This window comes from Garra rufa, chromosome 11 (assembly GCF_049309525.1).
Source record: "Garra rufa chromosome 11, GarRuf1.0, whole genome shotgun sequence".
NCBI classification, from domain to species: Eukaryota; Metazoa; Chordata; class Actinopteri; order Cypriniformes; family Cyprinidae; genus Garra; species Garra rufa.
The window spans coordinates 8,939,719-8,961,407 of NC_133371.1; the positions used below are offsets into that span (position 1 = coordinate 8,939,719).

The window sequence follows — 21,689 nt, forward strand, 5'->3', positions numbered from 1 at the left end:
ATGAGACTGAAACGGCTACACATACGATACTACCCACCAGGTAATATACGTGTTTAAAGTTTTATATTGCACATTAATCACCTCGTACAGTTTTGCTGATTTTCAGGTTCAATTTGAAAATGATAAACCGTTTGATTGAAGGCTTGTTTGCAAAATAAAGCTTGTTTTGTTGTTGTGCAGGAATATTCCTGGACTATGAGAAAGGGGGGCAGCTTCGGACGAAATCCATCGATCTGCTAAACTTGACTCCAGAGTAAGTATGACTATCAAACTACTTCACGTAACTAACGTTACACATGCACATTTCCTCGTGTTGTGGTGTTAACAGTTTAAAATAAGGTTCTACTTGTTTTCAGTAGGTACATACATTAGTAAGATTAGCTAACAATGGAAATACTTCTAAAGCATTTATTAGTTGGTGTTAGTTTCAGCATTTAATACATAATTAAAATCAAAAGTTGTGTCTTTTAGTATTGCTGGTATTAATGGATCTGAATTAACATGAACTTACAATGAACAGTTGAATTTTTATTATCTAACATTATAAAGCTAAATAAATACCGTAACAAATGTATTGCTTATGGCTAGTTAACGCATTAACTAATGTTATCTAATGGGATCTTATTTAAAAAGTGTTACCATATGACTGACTACATATTTATCTGATAAACAAGTCTACATCTTTATACATAAGTCTTAATTTTCCTCGTCTAGGACTGATGTGAATGAGTTACTGTCAGACATTAGAGCAGCTGAACCTCTCATCACCTCATCCTGCGTTGAGCAGGTGAAAGTCCTGATCTGCAAACTACAGGAGAAAGTCGGCCAGAAGGATGACCGCAAGTTCTACCTTTTCAGGGTAATAATAAATGCAGACCAATCATGCACAAGCATATTTGGGTCTTGCATATTTGATCTGTTTTGCTCATTTAAAGGAATAGTTCACCCAGAAATGTAAATTTACTGTAAATATACTCACCCTCAGGCAGAGCTGAGTAGACTGCTTGCAATTTGTAATCCGTTACTGATTCCAAATGACATGACAAAAATTATAGAAGCTTAAGAAACGTAATCCATTACATTACACATTTAAGGTAATATTTAGACTACTTATAGATTGCGTTTGATCTAACTTGTTTATCACATTGATTTATATAGGATAATCTTGTACCATACTAACAAAATATATTATATTTGTTGGTTTTAACATAAAGTGCATTAAACATTTTAATTACATTAGGTTTCCCAAACTGTTGTTTGTGAAGGAACTGCAGGGGGTTTATTTGTTTAATGAAAAGCTAATAATTTAAATATCAATTAAAAATAAATAACTAAAATAATTATTAAATCAGTCAAAAAAAAAAAAAAAAAGAAATATTTTATTTGTTTACCTGCATGTCATGTGACCGTAACCAACATCAGAGAACCAATGAACATGCAAATGTAATACTTAATTATTAAAATAGTTATTTTAAAATCTCAGGGGCACTTCAAGTAAATATATCAGGTGATAAGATGACAAAAAGTGAATTTGTTCATTTTAATGTGCTTGAAAGACAAAAGCCTTGGAAAAAAACATAGAAATACATGGTTAAATAACCCACAGAGTGATATTTCAAATTAAAATCAATGTGTTCATTAGCAGTTGGTGCAATATTGAAACTGAATTTACAATTGAAACTGAAACTTGATTTTTGTAAATCCATCAGTCAAATACAGTGTAGCCACCTGACTAATGACTGATCTCTGTGTCAAATGACCACAAAACTGAAAGACTTTCTAAATGTATATAAGCAGTAGTCTATTTTAGAAAGGAACATTTAAAAGATAAAAAAGAGGAATTAGGGAGAATCAATAAATTATGTATCAATAAATAATTTATTGATATTGTGTAAATAATATGTAATCATAGTCTGATTAAGAGTATTTTAAGATGTAACATACTCTAATTACAAGTACTTAATTTCTGGAATCTGATTACATAATCCAGATTAATCAGGCCGTCCAAGATGTAGGTTTTTTTTCTTTATTGAAACAGATTTGGATAAATCACCAGTGGATCCCCTTGTAGTGAATGGGTGCCGTCAGAATGAGAGTCAAAACAAATGATAAAAACATCACAATAATACACAAGTGATCCACACCACTCCAGTCCATCTTGTGAAGCCAAAAAATTGCATGTTTGTAAGGAACAAGTCCATCATTAAGATGTTTTAACTTCAAACAAGTCCTCCATTCATAATAGGCCTTAAAGGATTAGTTCACTTCCAGAACAAAAATTTACAGACAATGTACTCACCCCCTTGTCATCCACGATGTTCATGGTTTTTTTCTTCAGTCGTAAAGAAATTAAGTTTTTTGAGAAAAGCATTTCAGGATTTCTGAATGTATGGTGCCCCCAAGTTTGAACTTCCAAAATGCAGTTTAAAGGAACACTCCACTTTTATTGGAAATAGGCTCATTCTCCAACTCCCCCCGAGTTAATAAGTTGAGTTTTACCGTTTTGAAATCCATTCAGCCGTTCTCCTGTTCTGGCGATATCACTTTTAGCATAGCTTAGCATAGATCATTGAATCCTATTAGACCAATAGCATCACGTTCAAAAATGACCAACGAGTTTCAATTTTCTAGGCTGATAAGATTAGGAACTACACTTCCATTCCGGCGTAATAGTCAATGAAGTTTGCTGCTGTAATATGGCCAAAGCAGGAGCAGTAATACCACGCAGCACGTGCAAATGCTAAACTAGCTGGGAACTCATTTCTGATAATACTCCGCCTGCTTCGGCCATGTTAAGGCAGCAAACTTCCTTGACTATTACGCCGGAATGGGAGTGTAGTTCCTAATCTTATCAGCCTAGAAACTCACAGCTTTGCATTTCCACCGGTCTTAGTACACGATATAACTACAGAAGAGTCAAGTTTTAAATACAACAAATATGGAAACTCGTTAGTCATTTTTGAACATGATGCTATTGGTCTAATAGGATTCAATGATCTATGCTAAGCTATGCTAAAAGTGATATCGCCAGAACAGGAGAACGGCTGAATGGATTTCAAAACGGTAAAAATCAACTTATTAACTCGGGGGGAGTTGGAGAATGAGCCTATTTCCAAAAAAAGTGGAGTGTTCCTTTAAATGCAGCTTCAAAGGGCTCTAAATGATCCCAGTCGAGGAAGAAGGGTCTTATCTAGCGAAACAATTGGTTGTTTTAAACAAATTGACAATTTATATACTTTTTAAACTCAAATGCTCATCTTGTCTCATCTCTGCCATGTGCATGTATAGTCTGTGTAATCCGGGTCAATACAGTTAGGGTATGTCGAAAAACTCCCATCTCATTTTCGTCTTCAACTTCAAAATCATCCTACAATGCTAAATGTAAAGGACGTTTGAACTTCTTTATATGTTCACTTTGTAAACACTGGGTCGGTACTTCTGCAGCGATGTAGGATGATTTTGAAGTTGGGGAAGAAAACAAGATAGGAGTTTTTCGACATACCCTAACTGTATTGACCCGGGTCACAGAATACGTCCCTTCTTCCTCGGCTGGGATTGTTTAGAGCCCTTTGAAACTTTAAACTTGGGGGCACCATAGATATCCATTATATGGAGAGAAATCCTGAAATGTTTTCCTCAATAAATATAATTTCTTTACGACTGAAGAAAGAAAGATCTTGAATGCCAAGGGGGTAAGTACATTATCTGTACATTTTTATTCTGGAAGTGAACTAATCCTTTAAAAAACTTGTTCAGGTGTGTTTTTTGGGGGGTAGGAGCTGAAATCTGCAGGATGGTAACTCTTTGAGCAGGGTTGGAGACCCCTGAATTATAGTATTTTGGCTAGAAATGACGGTTTAAAGTTAAAATGCCTACATGATGGATTTGTTTCTTACAAATGCAGCTTTCACATCACAAGATGTTAACTGATAGACTGGAGTGGTGTGGATTACTTGTGAATTATTGTGATGTTTTTATCAGCTGTTTGGACTCTCATTCTGATGGCACCCATTCACTACACGGGATCCACAGGTGAGCAAGTGATGTAATTCTAAATTTTATAAAGAAACAAACTCATTTACATCTTGGAGGTGAGAATTTCATAAAATTTTCATTTTGAAGCGAACTATTCTTTTTAAACAGCTTGTTGCTACTTCATTTATATTTATTAAACATGTACCCTTTTACAACTGAGAGACATGACATTTGTAGTTTTATTAATTTATCCGTCACACAGCACAATTTAGATATTGAAAATTAATCATTGAACATTAGATCATTATTTTATCCAGACTTTTATTCTATTCTTCTGCTTTTCTTCATTACCACCATAATTATATATACTAAATAGCCTAATTAAATGCATTTAAAAGATATTCTAAGGACATTTACTGTGATCAACACATCTTATATCGCTATTACTCACTAGGTGGCAGCAGAGGGAAATCTGCTGCTTTTGTACATCAAAGGCATAGTAATTATGTATGGAAATTACACAGTCAAGCTTATAGATCTGAAATGAATTAATGTGGTTAAGTGCATCCCCCCTCCCAAGTATTTGTCTTCTCTGTCTTCTTCTACAGGCACTTCAGGCTCACATCTTGCCCCTGACGAATGTAGCCTTCAATAAATCAGGATCGAGGTGAGTTTATCAGCTGTGCTCACATGCCTGCTCCCCCTCCCTCCTTCTAATTCTGCCTCTCTCCTTTACTTTCCGTCTGTTTGCAGTTTTATAACCGGAAGCTATGACAGGACTTGTAAAATATGGGACACTGCATCCGGAGAGGAGCTGCATACTTTGGAGGGTCACAGGAATGTTGTGTACGCCATCGCCTTCAACAACCCTTACGGGTAACAGCGAGGGTCTTGCGCATTTGATCGCATATGCCCTGAATCATTCAGAATGGCTTACCCTTCATTTTTCATTTTTCTTTTCTATGAAATAGAGAAAAAACCCTTTCCGTTACCTCTCTGTCTCTTTCTGCAGGGTTAGGGCACTGCAGGGTAACTGGTGTTGTTATTACAACAGGACCATTTGTCACTTTGAGTCATAACAGAAGCCCTTGTCCTTTTTTCCCCTCTCTCTCTGCCCTCTTTCTCGCTTACTCTCTCTTGTTTTTTTCTCTCAGAGACAAGGTTGCCACAGGCTCCTTTGACAAGACCTGCAAATTGTGGAGTGCTGAAACAGGAAAGTGTTTCTACACGTTTAGAGGGCACACAGCAGAAATCGTACGTCTGCATTCTCACTGTTTTCTCTCCGCATTCAGTCTAGTCTCAGCAGTTTAAAGAACAGTTCATCCCAAAAGGATAATTCTGTCCTCATTAACTCAACCTCATGTCGTTCCAAACCTGTATGACCTTCCTTCTTCAGGAGATATGTCCTGGCATAAGACCACTCACAATGTGGCACAGTGTGGGTTGATATGTTCCAGTGTATGAACTTAAATAGAAAGTCTTTTAATTGTTAGTCGGTTCCTCGAACAAAGGCTTTGGAAGGCTAGAAATATAGCATGACTAATATTGGTTATAGTTATGATACTTTTATCATTTTTGCCCTTTGTGAAGCTCGACAGCCCCATTCCATTTCACTTTATATGAAAAAAGTAACTGGACATTCTGCCAAATTTGTGTTCCACGGAAGAAAGGAAAACAAATGGGTTTGAACTTCAGGAATTCAAGGGAATGAACAAAATTAATTGCATGTTATTTTTTTATTTAGTAGTGACCTGAATAAGATAGTTCACATAAAATACATTTCTATATAGTCTACAAGAGAAAATAAACAGTTGAATTTATAAAAATGACTCCACAGTTGTTGTTTTTTCTTTTAGTTAAAGTTTGTTCATGAGTCCCTTGTTTGTCCTGAACAGTTAATTCTTCAGAAAATTTCTTCAGGTCCCACAAGTTCTTTGGTTTTCCAGCATTTTTTTTTGTATTCGAACCCTTTCCAACAATGACTGATGCTCCAGAAGGAAACGCGATGCATTAAGAGCTGAATATGAATATTCTGAAGTATCTTCTGTAGCTTCTAAAGTGCACTACTAAATGAAAAAGAAAATTATATTTAGGCAAAATTCTTCAAAATTCTTTTGTTCAAAAGTTTTCATCCCCTGGCTCTTAATGCATTGTGCTTCCTTCTGGAGCATCAGTGAGTGTTGAACCTTCTTTAATAGCTGCATATGAGTCTCTCAGTTGTCCTTAGTGTGAAAAGATGGATCTCAAAATCATACAGTCATGGTTGGAAAGGGTTCAAATACACAAAAGTGCTGAAAAACTAAAGAATTTGTGGGACCTGAAGGATATTTCTGAAGAACAGTGGGCAGTTTAACTGTCCTGTCCCTCTCACTTTGGTAAAATAATTAACATTTTGCAGATTCTGCAAGGTGTGTGTAAACTTTTGACCTCAACTTATATATATATTTAACTGAACAAAAAAAAAAAAAACAGAAAAATTGAAGTATGTTGACAGATTTTGTCTAAGGGTTTGACTTGCCAAATGGGGCTGAACTTTGTGCATGTATACTGTGCTTTTGGTATTTCGTCACCTTAGAATTATAAGGTTCTATCTGCATTCTGAGCACTTTCGAGATATTGAGCTTCAAAGTTTTTGCGTTCCATAGTCTTCTGTAGATAGAACCATTTTTCTTTTCTTAAAAAAGGCCCAAAATGTACACAGCTTACAAAGAAACATCAAATAATGTAAATAAGTTGTTACAGAACAAGAATATGTGAATAACTCAATTTTGACAAAAATGTCAGATAGAACCTTATAATTCTAAGGTGACGATTTGTCAGACACCATTTGTTCGATTAATCTCAAATACTGTCTCTATTATCTTTGTGTCTACTATTAGGTCTGCCTGGCCTTTAACCCTCAGAGTACCTTGGTTGCTACGGGCAGCATGGACACCACAGCTAAGTTATGGGATGTTGAGAGTGGGAAAGAGGTGTCCACATTAGCAGTACGTGTCATCCTGTGGATTTTCTGCGTTATCATTCAACATACACATTTCACATATCCTACTTAGTCATTTTCCCCCTCATCTGCTCATCTCCTATGGGATTTTTAATGACTTCTCAATTATCCGCTGTGATCTCCAGTGATCAGTGAAAATTCATTCATGCTTGTGTTTATTAATGGATTTGTCATCAAATCTGTCATTACAACCATTTAAGGGATAATTCAAGCATTCCACTTTTACTCAAAAAGAAGCGCACGGAATACAAACAGATGCGTCATGCAACACGATCTGAACCGGAGTTGTATAGATGTGAGAAACGTGCGGCCGGAGGGAGAGGGGATGAGACGGAGCGTTTGGAGGTCTTTTCCTCTCTGCAGCATATGGCAGAGCAGTGTGACTGAGCACAGTGTCTGTGTGTGCTGCGTAATTACCCCTCTTAACTCTCCAATTATTCCTCTATGAATCTAAATTATGAATAGCTCAGTGAGTTCTTACCGATGAATTGGGGAAATTAGTTTGATATTTCTTTGCTGAAGTGAAAAAGGCTGCCTTTTTATTAGAGCTTCCTCTCTCCACTCATAGTGTTTCTCTATTCAACACTTTCTCAGGGTCACTTCGCCGAGATCATCTCTCTCTCCTTTAACACAACGGGTGATCGTTTGGTCACAGGGTCCTTTGACCACACTGCCATTCTGTGGGACGTTTCTTCTGGCAGGTCAGTGAACTTCCTTTTCAATACAATAACGGGCAATATTTAAACCTCTTAATTGTCTTGAATGCACAAATAAAGTTGAGGTCAAAAGTTTAAATACACCTTGCAGAATCTGCAAAATGTTAATTATTTTACCAAAATAAGATGGATCATGTTCTTCAAAAAAATCCTTTAGGTCCCACAAACTTTTCATCTCAATTGTATGTCACTGCCGGGGCCTCATTTATAAAACTTTCTTACGCACTGATTTGATCTTAGAGTGTTCGTACGATCAAATCCACGTCAAAGTACAGATTTATGAAAACCGTCTTTGACGTGGAAAAGTACTTATCTCCACGTCAGATTCCAGCTTGGCGTACGACCGTTTCCTTGTGGTAATGCCTGGTATTGCAGATAGTTCAGCCTCACTATAATTTGATTTCTTGCGCTCCTTTTTTCTTGCCATTGTCACAGAGTTTTTGCTTTAGGAATGAGCTCATTTTATTTGTTAATTAATTAAGCAGGGGCGTTTCGACGGCGGAACATTCAGCTGCACACAATTCCACGATCATTTGTGATTTATAACCGAATGACTGGCGTACGCATGGATTTCGTGGTACGTTCGTTTTCTCTGAATCGCTCTTACGATCAAATCAGAAAAGTTCTTAGATAAAATCAAGGATGGTTTTTACGCAAGTCTTTATAAATGAGGCCCCAGCACTGATATCATTGCTATATATAGACATAACAGTTTGACTTTCTGTTCATTTTTTAAACAATATGTATTATGAAAAGAGCTTAAGAAATAACAGGGTTTCTACAAGTTTTATGAACTTTTTAAGACCAGAACATTTTAGCACCAGATTGAAGTAAACACAATAAGTTAATATGTTCTCAAAATGTATTTTTCTAGGGTGCAAAAAAATTGTAAACACACAGTGCCTTGCGAAATTATTCATACCCCTTAATTTTTTTCACATTTTGTTATGTTGCTGCCTTATATTAAACTACTTTAAATTACTTTTTTCCAACATCAATCTACAATCCCTACTCCATAATGGCAAAGCAAAAAATAGGTTTTTAACATTTGTGCAAATTTATTAAAAATAAAAAACTGAAAAGATCCCATTGCATAAGTATTCATACCCTTTTCTGGGACACTCGAAATTTAGCTCAGGAGCATTCATATTGCTTCTAGATGTTACTACACTTCGAGTGGAGTTAAACTGTGGCAAATTCATTTGAATAAGTATGATTTAGAAAGGCACACACCTCTCAGAAGCTAAAAATGCACATCAGAACAAAACCCAAGTCCTGAGGTCAAGATAACTGCCTGCAGAGCTCAGTGACAGACTTGCATTAAGGCAATGATCTAGGGAAGAGTTCAGAAAAAAAAATCTGCTGCATTGAAGGTTCACAGAAGCATGTAGCCTCCATTATCCATAATGGAAGACGATTGGAACAACTAGGACTCTAGAAAATGTCTGCCAGCCCCCATCCAAGCTGACAGAGCTTGAGAGGTGAAAAGGTGAGGCAAAGAATGGCAGATAATTGCCAAATGCAGATGTGCAAAGCTTGTCACATCATACCCAAAAATACTTGAGGCTCTAAAGGTGCTTCAACTATGTACTGAGTTACGGGTATGAATACTTATGCAATGTACTTATTTCAGTGTTTTATTTTTAATAAATTTGTAAAATTTGCTAATCTGGTTTTTGCTTTGTCATTATTATGGTGTATGGAGTGTAAATTGATGTGGGGAAAAACTAATTTAAAGCAGTTTAACATAATGCTGCAACAAAACAAAATGTGAAAAAAATGAAGGGGTATGAATACTTTGGCACTGTACATCTCTTGAACAGATCTCCATTACTCTTAAATACTATAATAATCGTGAGTAGAATACTTACATTGAGAAGCAACATGACAAGATGAGAAGTCTTGTTTTCTGAGAAATTTATCTAAATGACAGTTCATGAATAAAACAAGAACTTATATATCAGCCAATGCATGGGCTCAGAAAAACCAAGGGAAAACACACTTTAAGACTTTATGCTCTGATTTAAGACTTTTAAGGCCTTAATAATATGTGGGACAGCAAATTAAGACTGTTTAGAACCTGCAAAAACCCTGATTTGACTTGACTTTTCAGACAGCCTAATAGCAATTTGTGTTTTGTCTGTCTCTCCTAGCAAAGTTCACGTTCTCACAGGTCACAGAGGAGAAATCAGTTGCGTTCAGTTCAACTGGGACTGTTCCCTCATTGTCACGGCCTCTCTGGATAAAACCTGCAAGGTTTCTGTCTCTCTTCACTTTGTAATTCTCATTCTGTCTCGTAAAAGAGCTTCTTAAATTATGATTTTTCCCCTGAGGTCCTTTTATAATAATTTTGTATCCAAATTTAGTTTTTCCCTTACCAGTGCTTGACAGTTGCAAGCAGCTTGACAGCAAGATGCTGAATCAGATTAATTGGGTTGTCATTAGTTTATATTTACAAATGTAGCAAGTTTCCAGACTTCCTACATTTAAATCTGGAACAAGACATTTTGCAAATGGTCTTTTTGAGTTTTGAGTAACTATGTTTGCATGGTACATGACTCAACTCTTTTATTTCAAAAGGACAATTCTGTTTTGCAGGATGTAACCCGTTTAATGTTTTTTTTTCTTACATGTTGCATTCACTTTCATCCGAGTAACTCTCTGCCTCTGATTGTCTGTCTGTTCCTAGAAGTGTGAGGACTTTTAATTATTTAGCACAGTCTGATGTTTCTCAAAAACACAGTGAGACAAAATTCCTCTCACAGTTTTGTACAAGTGTCAGTGTCAGTTCATTTGGTGTGTTTGTGGTTAGATAACAGCACTGAGATGTCTGCATGAATATGTCAGTGTTGAATTAAGAAAATGAGCAAATTCCATTGAAGGGAACATGCACTGCACCCCTCACAGCACTCACACTTCACGACTGACCAGAGCAGAGTGATGCCCACTTTCTAATGGAATTCACTCAGTCTGTCTGAACAATGTCTAAAAGCTGTATGAGACAAGGTGTACAGTAAACAAGCTAAAAAACAGAGAACTACATTTTTATAAGCTGTCGACCTACAAAACGAGTGTTTAAGGACACAAAAGTAGAGCACAACGTGTCTTATTACTCTAAGAACTACGCCCGCTGGAGGGAAATTTAACGGCGACAGTAAACATTCATTATTTTTAACCATGTCAAAGTATTATTTCACCACCCTTAAGAGGAGGAGATGTATTGAGAACCAAAAGTGAACTGAATGGCCCAACGTGAAATACCCTGACATCTATAACTATCTGTGTCCTTAAACACTCTTTTTTTGGGTCGACAGCTCATAAAAACGTAGTTCTGCGTTTTTTAGCTTGTTTACTGTACACCTTGTCTAATAGCAGCTTTTAGACATTGTTCTGTTTTTGTTATAAGTCAGAAATACAAGGAGTCAGCTTCCGGCAATACAAAGTCAATGGAGAGCGTTGGATTGTTTTTCCCCCCGGTGTGGGCGTGGCCTAAATGCACTCTGTCTCTATATAGTGTGTTTGTGAGGTTACAGTATTTTTGGTCGTGGTGTGGTTTGTATGTGTTATTTAACAGGTTGTGTGTGTGTGTGTGTGTAGGTGTGGGACGCAGACAGTAGTCAGTGTTTGGCTACTCTCTTGGGTCATAATGATGAAGTGCTGGATGTGTGTTTTAACTACACTGGTCAACTGATTGCTACGGCCTCCGCTGACGGTGAGACATCTCCAAACGGCACAACTTTCTCATATCTATGCACCTGATTCTCACAATATCTGCCTAGAACATGTGAACAATATATTTTTATTTAATATAAAAAGAATTGAGAAATTACATTTTTTGCTTTACGTTAAGAATATTTGGGTGTTGTGCTCACAAAATGTTTTAATGTACCTAAGTCTATCTATTTATCTATCTATATATCTATCTATCTGTACCTAAACACTTCATTTACACACACACACACACACACACACACACACACACACACACACACACACACACACACACACACACACACACACACACACACACACACACACACACACACACACACACATGTTGGGTTTACATGTTTTATGGGGACATTCCATAGGCGTAATGGTTTTTATACTGTACAAACCGTATTTTCTATCGCCCTAACCCTACCCTACACCTAAACCTAGCCCTCACAGGAGATTGTGCATACTTTTACTTCCTCAAAAAAACTCATTGTGCATGATTTATAAGCCTGTTTCCTCATGGGGACCTGAGAAATGTCCCCACAAGGTCAAAATTTACTGGTATTCCTATCCTTGTGGGGACATTTGGTCCCCACAACGTGATGAATACCAGGTACACACACACACACACACACACACACACACACACACACACACATACACACATATACATACTCATAGTTTAAGTCAAAAGTTTCTTCAGAATCTGCAAAATGTAAATTATTTTACCAGTACTGGCCTGAATAAGATATTTCACATGTAAGATGTTTACATATAGAGGAAATAATAGTTGAAATTATAAAAATGACCCCATTCAAAAGTTTACATATGCTTGATTTGTAATCCTGTGTTGTTACCTAAATGATCCACATCTGTTTGTTCTGTACAGTTAAACTGTCCACTGTTCTTCAGAAAGATCCTTTAGGTTCCACAAATTCTTTGTTTTTTCAGCATTTTTGTGTATTTGAACCCTTTCCAACTATGACTGTATGCTTTTGAGATCCATCTTTTCACACTGAGGATGACTGAGGGACTCGTATGCAACTATTACAGAAGGGTCAAACGCTCACTGATGCTTCAGAAGGAAAAACGATGCATTAAGAGCTGGGGGTGAATACTTTCGAACAGAATAAAGATGTGTACATTTTTCTTATTTTGCCTACATATCATATTTTTTTCATTTAGTACGTGCCTTCAGAAGCTACATATGTTTCCCAAAATACAAAATAAGTTAAATTTACCCTGATCTTCAAATTCAAATAGTTTTCACCCCCTGGCTTTTAATGCATCGTGTTTCCTTCTGGAGCATCAGTGAGCGTTTGAACCTTCTGTAATAGTTGCATATGAGTCCCTCAGTTGTCCTCAGTTGGAAAAGATTGATTTTGTGACCTGGACATGTTTTGGTGAGATTAACCTATAATCGAGTCTGATCATGTGTTTTCGTGTCCAGGTACATCAAGAGTGTTCAGCGCAGAAACCTTCCAATGTTTGTGTCAATTAGAGGGCCATAAAGGAGAGATCTCAAAGGTAAGAAATCACATTAGCTCTCCATCCCCACCTTGTCACTCCAGGTTCAGACTCAATAATCCTCTCATATCTCTTCACTCAATCTTTCTTGGTCTGCTCAGGCACTCATTTCCTGTCTGGGTCCCTTCCTGTTTATATCCACCTGTTCTGCCCTGTTGCCTCCATCCCAGCATCCATCCAGCCTGTCGTTCGTCATCTTCTCTGCATATTCATGCGGCCGTTTGCCTTCTTATTGCTCATCTCTTCTCTCAGGCCTATCCCTAAACCATCTTACCATAATATCCTCTCCTTTCTTTTCCATCCCCCTCCCCACCATCATCAGCAGAATATTTCCATTTCCTGTGTAAAGGTGATAACTCAAGTACGCACATACACACTTGCTTCTTCAGCGCTATAATAAAACGCCTGTCATACCAACACAGGTCAAATTCAGTTCAGCTGTCTTTCTCTCCGTCCAACGCACTCTTCCTCCTCCCGTTTTTCTCCTGCATGTTGAAAAGGATGTTCCACATGCAAAACAAAAAGTCATTGTTTCATGACAGAATATGACAAAGGGCTGTCCCGATGCATTATCATAACAAAAGGCAGAAATATAATTCGCTTCTTATTCGCTCTTCCTTTTATTTTCTCTCCGTAGGTGTGTTTTAATCCGCAGGGGAGCCGCGTTTTGACAGCGAGCGTGGATAAGGCGGCTCGTGTGTGGTGCGTGAACACGGGAGCGTGTTTGCAGGTGCTGGAGGGACATTCTGATGAGATCTTCTCCTGTGCTTTCAACTACGAGGGAGACACCATCATTACAGGCAATTACACGCACCTGCGTAACACTCATAAATCCACAAAAGTAATCATACGTCAGTAATTTTAAGCCTTGTTGTCAATCTTTCCGCAGGCAGTAAAGACAACACCTGCAGGATCTGGCACTGATAGAGCGGACTGAACTCTGATCTTACAGTATTTATACACATCTTTGATTAAGACATTGTGTGTCATCTTGTCACACTGCCATGGTATTTCTATTCACAGTAAACGTGTTTGTGTGAAGGACATTAGGGTAACACTTTACTTGAAGCCTTTACATATAATGCATGCAATCAGCCCATGATTTACTCACCTTCAAGACATTCTAGGTGCATATGACTTTATTCTTTCAGACGAATCTAATCGGAGTTGCATTAAAGGAGTAGTTCACTTTCAGAACAAAAATTTACAGACAATGTACTCACCCCCTTGTCATCCAAGATGTCCATGTTTTTCTTTCTTCAGTCGTAAAGAAATTGCTTTTTGAGGAAAACATTTCAGGATTTCTCTCCATATAATGGATATGTATGGTGCCCCCAAGTTTGAACTTCCGAAATGCAGTTTAAACGCAGCTTCAATGGGCACTAAACGATTCCAGCCAAGGAAGAAGGGTCTTATTTAGCAAAATGATCGGTTATTTTAAACAAATTGTCTTTAAACATCGTCTTGTCTCGTCTCCCATGTCGTTTTCGTCTTCAACTTCAAAATCATCCTACAACGCTGTTTTACTTTTTTTGTAAAGAGCGTTTGATCTTCCTTGTATGTTCACTTTGTAAACACTGGGTTGGTACTTCTGCAGCGATGTAGGAACATTTTAAAGTTGAGGAAGAAAATTAGTTGGTAGTTTTTCGACATACTCTAACTGTATTGAACCGGAAGACACAGACTATGCATGCGCATCGCAGAGATGAGACGAGATGAGCATTTGAGGTTAAAAAGTATATAAATTGTCAGTTTGTTTCGAAAATAACTGATCATTTCTCTAGATAAGTCCCTCATTTTTCAGCTAGGATCATTTAGAGCCCTTTGAAGCTGCATTTAAACTGCATTTTGGAAGTTCAAACTTGGGGGCACCATAGATATCCATTATATGGAAAGAAATCCTGGAATGTTTTCCTCCAAAAATTTAATTTTTTTACGACTGAAGAAAGAAAGACATGAACATCTTGGATGCCAAGGGGTTAAGTACATTATCTGTAAATTTTTGTTCTGGAATGATCCTGGCTCTTCCAAGCTTTATAATGGTAGTGGGCGGGGGTTTCTCTAAATCAGTCCAAAACAAGTCCAATAAAGTGCATCCATCCATAATAAAAAGTGCTTTACACTGCTCCGGTGGGTGAATAAAGGACTCTTGTTGCGAATCAATGCGTTTTTGTAAGAAAAGTATCCATATGTAAAACAAAGTAATCACTTTTCTCTAGTTTGCGGTAACTGTTGTACACAAAGCTGTTTTGGACGGATGACGTAGGACATATACGTTGTGCATGCGTTGCTGAAAAGTGACGAACGGGGAAGTGGAGAGGAGAGAGCAAAACAAAACACCAGTCACAAATTAGAAGTACAAAACAAGGATTTGTAAAAAAAAAAATATTGGAGGATTTCGATAAAAGTTTTTATTTGCTAAAGTAAGGAAACTTTGCTTCCATTGCTCCTGTAAGCAAACATTGGTTTTCGTCTTACACATATGACAGCGCAAGCTAGAATAAAGTAATTATTACATTTTAAATATGGATATTTTTCTTACAAAAACACATCAGGAGGCCTTTATTCATTGTATTAATTAATTTATTGTGAGGCACTTCTTATTATGGATGGATGCACTTTATTGGACTTGTTTTGGACTGATGAAGAGAAACACCCACCCACCGCCATTATAAAGCTAGGAAGAGCCAGGATCATTTTTAATATAACTCCGATTGTATTCGACTAAAAGAAGAAAGTCATATACACCTAGGATGCCTTGAGGATGAGTAAATCATGGGCTAATTTTCATTTAAATGCATTATTTGCAGATTTGTCATGTTTTAATGCATTAAATTAGCTTTTTATGGGTGTAATGCTGAATAGATAAGTATTATGATATATTTTAACTGTTACAATACATTATAAGGTGCATAATTTATGCATTTTGCATGTTTTTTTATAATGCATTATATATAGGGCTTCAAGTAAAGTGTTATTTTTGCCATTATCTTTCACCCTTAAAGAATATTCTTGGTCAAATACAAGTTAAAGTCATATGTGACATGTTGTCAATTATTATAAAAATCATTTTGATTTGTACCCATTTTGGTTTGCTTAACCAAAAATGATCATATGTAATGGAAAGCCAATGGGCAAACTGTTGTGCATGCTTGTCAACATTTTTCAAACAAGCTTTTCAATATAAAAGGCTTACTGTAATAAATTAAAATTATTTTCTTCTGTATTTAACCTGGGCCATCTCTATTTTAGCATTTTTTAGGTTAAAGGAATAGATGACCCAAAAATGAAAATGTGCTTGAAATGTGTCAGGCCAAGGAACCGATTTGGAGAAATTTAGCTTTACATCACTTGCTTACCAATTGATCCTCTGCAGTGAATGGGTGCCGTCAGAATAAAAGTCCGAACAGCTGATGGAAGCATCACAATAATTCACACAACTCCAGTTAAACCATTAACGTCTTGTGAAGTGACAAGCGGTGTGTTTGTAATAAATCCATCAAGACATTTTAACTTTAAACCATCATTGCTGGCAAAATACAAGATGAGATGTTTTTTTTTTCTCACAGGAGAAAGCAATATTATGACTAGAGTACTTATATTTTAGCCAGAAGCAATGGTTTGATAGATTTGTATTATTAGAAATGCACATCTTTTTGCTTCACAATACATTAATTGATGGACTGGAGTCATGTTTTTATCAACTGTTTGGACTCTCATTCTGACGGCACCCATTCACTGCAGAGGATCCATTCAATTTCTCTAAATCTGTTCTGATGAGAAAACTAACTCGTCTACATCTTGAATGGCCTGAGGCTGAATAAACGTTCATCAATTTTTCATTTTTGAGAGCACTATTCTTTGAACAGCTGGCTGAATGTTGTTTATTCAAACACGTATCGCTCTTTTCAAATAAACGCTGTTGACATCAAACTCACCGTACGCAAATTTTATTTTGAAAAGATAAATACATTCAGGTATACCGTGACAGACTGGATACAGTTGTGTGCCTTCTACGCTGATATTAAAACACATTACTATTATGTTACTATGCGGAGAAAACCAGAACGCCACCAGATTTCACGTTTACACGTCAACTTTTACGTGACAGAACTGTACTTGTACTTTAAATATACTCTTATGTTCATACTTTTATATTCAAACTTTTACAGTAGTCTGGTGAGACTTTCAGTGCTGCCATCCTGTCAGTCATAAAACGGAAAATTGAAATTTCCATTTGCAGCCCAAAGGTACAATAGCTCACAGTCTAGACTATTTACATCTAGCCAAAATAAAATCTCTTGAATAACAGTAGTCACACAAAACTAAACACAGAATTCAGTCTCAGAGATACAATAAAATGGCCGAACGTGTTCGCCAATGTAAACTCAAAACAACAAAATGTGTTTGGAATGGGATCTCACTAGATTTCACTCTAAATACAAACATTTAAGTATCTTTAAATCCCTACGCCAGAGCTCGCACGTCCAATGTCCTTAATTAAAAAGTCACGTTGTGCATTTGAAACGGATTCTTTGTATAGTAAAAATCTGCAAGCTACAAAACCTCAAGGCTGATTGGTCGGTTTAAACCATGTTCCTCTAACCAGCGCTGGCTGGTGATTGGTGGATCTAACGTTACGTGCGCATAAAGACAGGAACATGCGTAATTTAAAGGGAAGTGTCGTCAAATCACAATCTATGCGAATGTGCATCTCTAGCACGTATTTATGGACAAGGCATTTCTTCCAACCGTATATCCCATAACTCCTGTGATCTAGCAAAGACATGTACAAGTGTGACAGAGAGGGAGGTATCAGAATAAAGGTTTGGTTTGTGCAAGCTGTGAATCTTAAGGATATCATATGTGGATGTGCTGGTGGTCAGAGAGGGCAAGTTCAGTACTAAGGAAGCCTCATGCTAAGGATCTTGGGATTGGGAGCCGTTAATGCGTGTGGACAACTTGTAAACCTTGCTATCCTGTGATAAACAGAGATTTTGAGCTGAGCTCTAGAAAACGTGCTGATGTACAGTCATGGCGGTGCCTGTGGATGAGTCTGTGGGATCTACGAGTCTATAAACAGTTTGGTCGTGTGAGGGTGTATTAGCGGCTCAGATGGGATGCTTGTTGGTGTTTTCACACTGGCTCCTGACTATGTACGTGTGCTAGAACAGGACGGATACGTGGCGTCTCCTGGTCCATAGATGGATGGCACTCTAGCGCTTGGTTTTCAGTATCCAGTCAAACAGGCTGGGCACGGGTCGTCCTCTGTGCTCCAGGTCCTGGTGGAGCTGACAGAACTGAGCCACGGCGCTGAACAAGTCACCAACACGCCAAGCCTTCTGACCTGCCAACTGCACCACTCTGTGGAACTGAAAAACAGACACACGCTGTTCAGTTCTTTATCAGCCATGAGTTCTATCATTATTCTTTTTTATGATTAACTTTTTATTTAAATTTAAAATATACACATCAATTTTGTTATGCAGCATACATGTAACAGTTACAAACATCCAGATGCCAAAGTCAAATTATTAGACATGTTTTCTTTTACAGATAAAATCTGTAGTCAAAAATGAGATTTAACTCAGTCTGAAAAGTCAAAAAATTATTAAATGCCCAATGGAAGCAGGGTTCCCACTCTAAGCCAAATGTCAAATTCCCTGACTTTTCCCTGACTTTCACTGACGAAAAAGCTGAATTTTCATGATCTATAATGAACAGATCCATCCACTTGTAAGCTTTATTTACTTGTGCACAGATGTTTTTAGCACAAAACACTCTTTTGTTTTTGTGAAATGCGTAAAACAACATGATAAAAAATACGGAATAGAAAAATTACATTTTGATAAATGGAAACTAAAATTTAAACCAACAAACAAAAATCACTGATATTTCATGACTTAAACAAAAAACATAAAATTCCCTGACTTTCAATGTCTGAAATTGACCTTTTAAAATTCCATTATATTCCAGAAATTCCAGGATGCAATACTAATGAAATACTAGACTTTGCAAAGTTAAGGCATGACCATTGGACAGCAAAAATGCTTGTTGGGTCTGCATGGTCAGAAAAATTTCCATGACCTATAATGAACAGATCCATCCATTTGTAAGCTTTATTTACTTGTGCACAGACGTTTTTTTAGCACAAAACTAAAGTAAAGGTCTTGACATTTACATTTTCCTGGCATGTCAGTCTGGTGACTGCATTTGACTTACATGATTGCCAGATGACAAGTGGGAAGGGAATAAAATGGTGCTAAAAAATAACCTACCATAACAACCCACCATAACAATAGGCAAAACATGTAAAATAAAATAAAATAAAATTCCACGATATTCCAGAAATTCCATGACCTGTGGGAACAATGGAGAAGGATGCAATACTAATGAAATACTAGACTTTGCAAAGTTAAGGCATGACCATTGGACAGCAAAATGCTTGTTGGGTTTACATGGTCAGAAAAAACAGGTGCAGGAGAAAAGATGCATGTTAACTGCAAAAGAATTAAGAAATGACCATATGCATGAAGTGTTCTTTAGAACTTCCACATAATGATAAGCCAGCTCATAAACTTCCGCTGAAGCTCATTTTATATGTGCTATATATAGGTGGACACTCTTGAGACTCCTCTACTGCCTCGTTCTTAGGCTCTCGTGTTTAGCCTAACGTGTTTAGGCTAACGCTAACTAGCAAGCGATACTTCTCTTCAAGGCATCTTAATCATATTCTTGATATTTAGTAACTTGCCTTTATAGTCATGAACACATTTTTAAAATCTTATAATATTTTAAAGCCTTTATTATTTTTCAACTCTACAGCTGTGCAATAAAATTCACTTCAAATACTCACTTTTCATTCATAAAGACATGGAATTTTTTTTTCATGGAAAGCAACATCTTTTTAAAATGAAAATGACATGGAATTACCCATATAACCAGAAGATGGCAGCAGAGGATCAATTATTGGCTGCAGCTGCCATTTCAATATAATACATTTTTGTACTTTTATCGCACTGACATAGCATAGCAAGTGCAGAAAGTCGTTAAATTAAATAAATAAATAAAGCTCAGACACAAACAGCCTATGTGAATTTTCATTAATCCAGTCTTCAGTGTCACATGATCCCTTCAGAACTCACTCTAATATGCTGATTTATTATCAATGTTGGAAACAGTTGTGCTGCTTAATAATTCTTTTGGAACCTGTGGTACTTGTTTTAGTATTTTTAGATAAATAAAATGTTAAAACGAACAGCATTTATTTTAAATAGAAATCTGTTATAACAATATTCACTACTGTTCAAAGTTTGGGGATGGTACATATTTCTTTCTTCTTTAAAAAAAAAAAATTAAAAACTTATTCACCAAGGATGTTTTAAATTGATAAAAAGTGATAGTAAAGACTTGTTAGAAAAGATTTCTATTTTAAATAAATGCTGGTTCCAAAAATATTAAGCGGCACAACTGTTTCCAACATTGATTATAAATCAGCATATTGGAATGATTTCTGAAGGATCATGTGACACTGAAGACTAGTGTAATAGCTGATGAAAATGTAGCTTTGCATCACAGGAAGAAATGACATTTTAAAGTATATTAAAATAGAAAACTGTTATTTTAAATTGCAATAATATCTCATAATATTACTTTTCCCCTCTATTTTTGATCAAATAAATTGAACTTTGATGAGCATAAGAGACTTCTTTAAATGATATTAAAAATACTGATCCCAAACTTTTGAACAGCAGTGTACTGTAATAATGTAATATAATGCGACAAAATCTGAAAGCTGTTTTTGGATTAACAAAGTAGTTTTTTTTATAGTACAATGACCTCTTGCATGTCAAAAAAATCAAGGAAAATTTGATTTCCCAATTTATGAACCCTTTAAGTGATGTTAACCACAACCCTTATTTTCCTCACAAATCGAAAACTGCTTTTCTAAAAAGCCATTAGAAATTCCAGAGGGAATCCATGCTAATTCTTTTTCAGGTTTTAGGACTATAAACTGAACAGCTCTACACCCCGGAGCCTTGCTGAAGGGCACAGTGACGAAGGGCTCATTCCTTTGCGGTGCACAAAACACTGCCTTTGTACACTTCGTCCTAATTTTTCTAAAAACAGAATAGAATGTGAACTGTTCTATATTTGTAAAATGCAACATTACTGTGCATTACTGTGTTTTATCTGTAAGAATAAAGACCCAGATAGATTTCACAGTTTATTTAAGTTAGCTGTTGTTAGAACTTGATTCTGATTCTGCAGAATGAATTTAAATATTGTAAAATTTAAGCAATGTTTACCAGAGCTCAGAGTATTAAATTCTTATTGCTAGCTGACACTATAATAAAAGTAGGAAAATAAGATCTTAAAGGGATAGTTCATCCAAAAATGAAAATTTGATGTTTATCTGCTTACCCCCAGGGCATCCAAGATGTAGGAGATTTTGTTTCTTTAGTAGAACACAAACGAAGATTTTTAAAAACGTTGCAGTCTGTCAGTCATATAATGGCAGTCAATGGGACCCATGACTTTGGGAGTCAAAAAAACATACATAGACAAAACCAAATTAAACCCTGCGGCTTATGATGATGCATTGGGGACTTAAAGGGGTCATCGGGTGCAAAACTAACTTTTCCAAGTTGTTTGAACATCAATGTGTGTTGGCAGTTTGTGTATACAACCACCCTACAATGATAAAAATCCACCCAGTGATATTTTTTTAATCTTTAAAAGTAATATCTCCT

At 36.6% G+C, this 21,689-nt stretch overlaps 2 protein-coding genes across 3 annotated transcripts in view; one reads left to right on the forward strand and one right to left on the reverse strand.

The window, feature by feature from the left end:
* daw1 (dynein assembly factor with WDR repeat domains 1) lies at positions 1–13,873 on the forward strand. The gene is made up of 13 exons (XM_073851110.1): positions 1–40; positions 181–253; positions 715–859; positions 4,584–4,642; positions 4,729–4,851; positions 5,130–5,229; positions 6,855–6,962; positions 7,571–7,677; positions 9,846–9,948; positions 11,290–11,404; positions 12,860–12,936; positions 13,574–13,777; positions 13,826–13,873. The coding sequence occupies exons 1-13, from the start codon at positions 1–3 to the stop codon at positions 13,871–13,873; spliced, it is 1,302 nt and encodes a 433-aa protein (XP_073707211.1).
* Positions 13,874–16,870: 2,997 nt separating this feature from the next.
* The window catches only part of sphkap (SPHK1 interactor, AKAP domain containing), a 74,376-nt gene continuing 69,557 nt past the window's right edge, over positions 16,871–21,689 (reverse strand). For both annotated transcript variants that reach the window (XM_073850677.1, XM_073850676.1), the window contains one exon: positions 16,871–18,308. In XM_073850677.1, the coding sequence (XP_073706778.1) occupies positions 18,153–18,308 (156 nt within the window). In that variant the 3' untranslated portion in view covers positions 16,871–18,152. The remainder of the gene's footprint in view (positions 18,309–21,689) is intronic.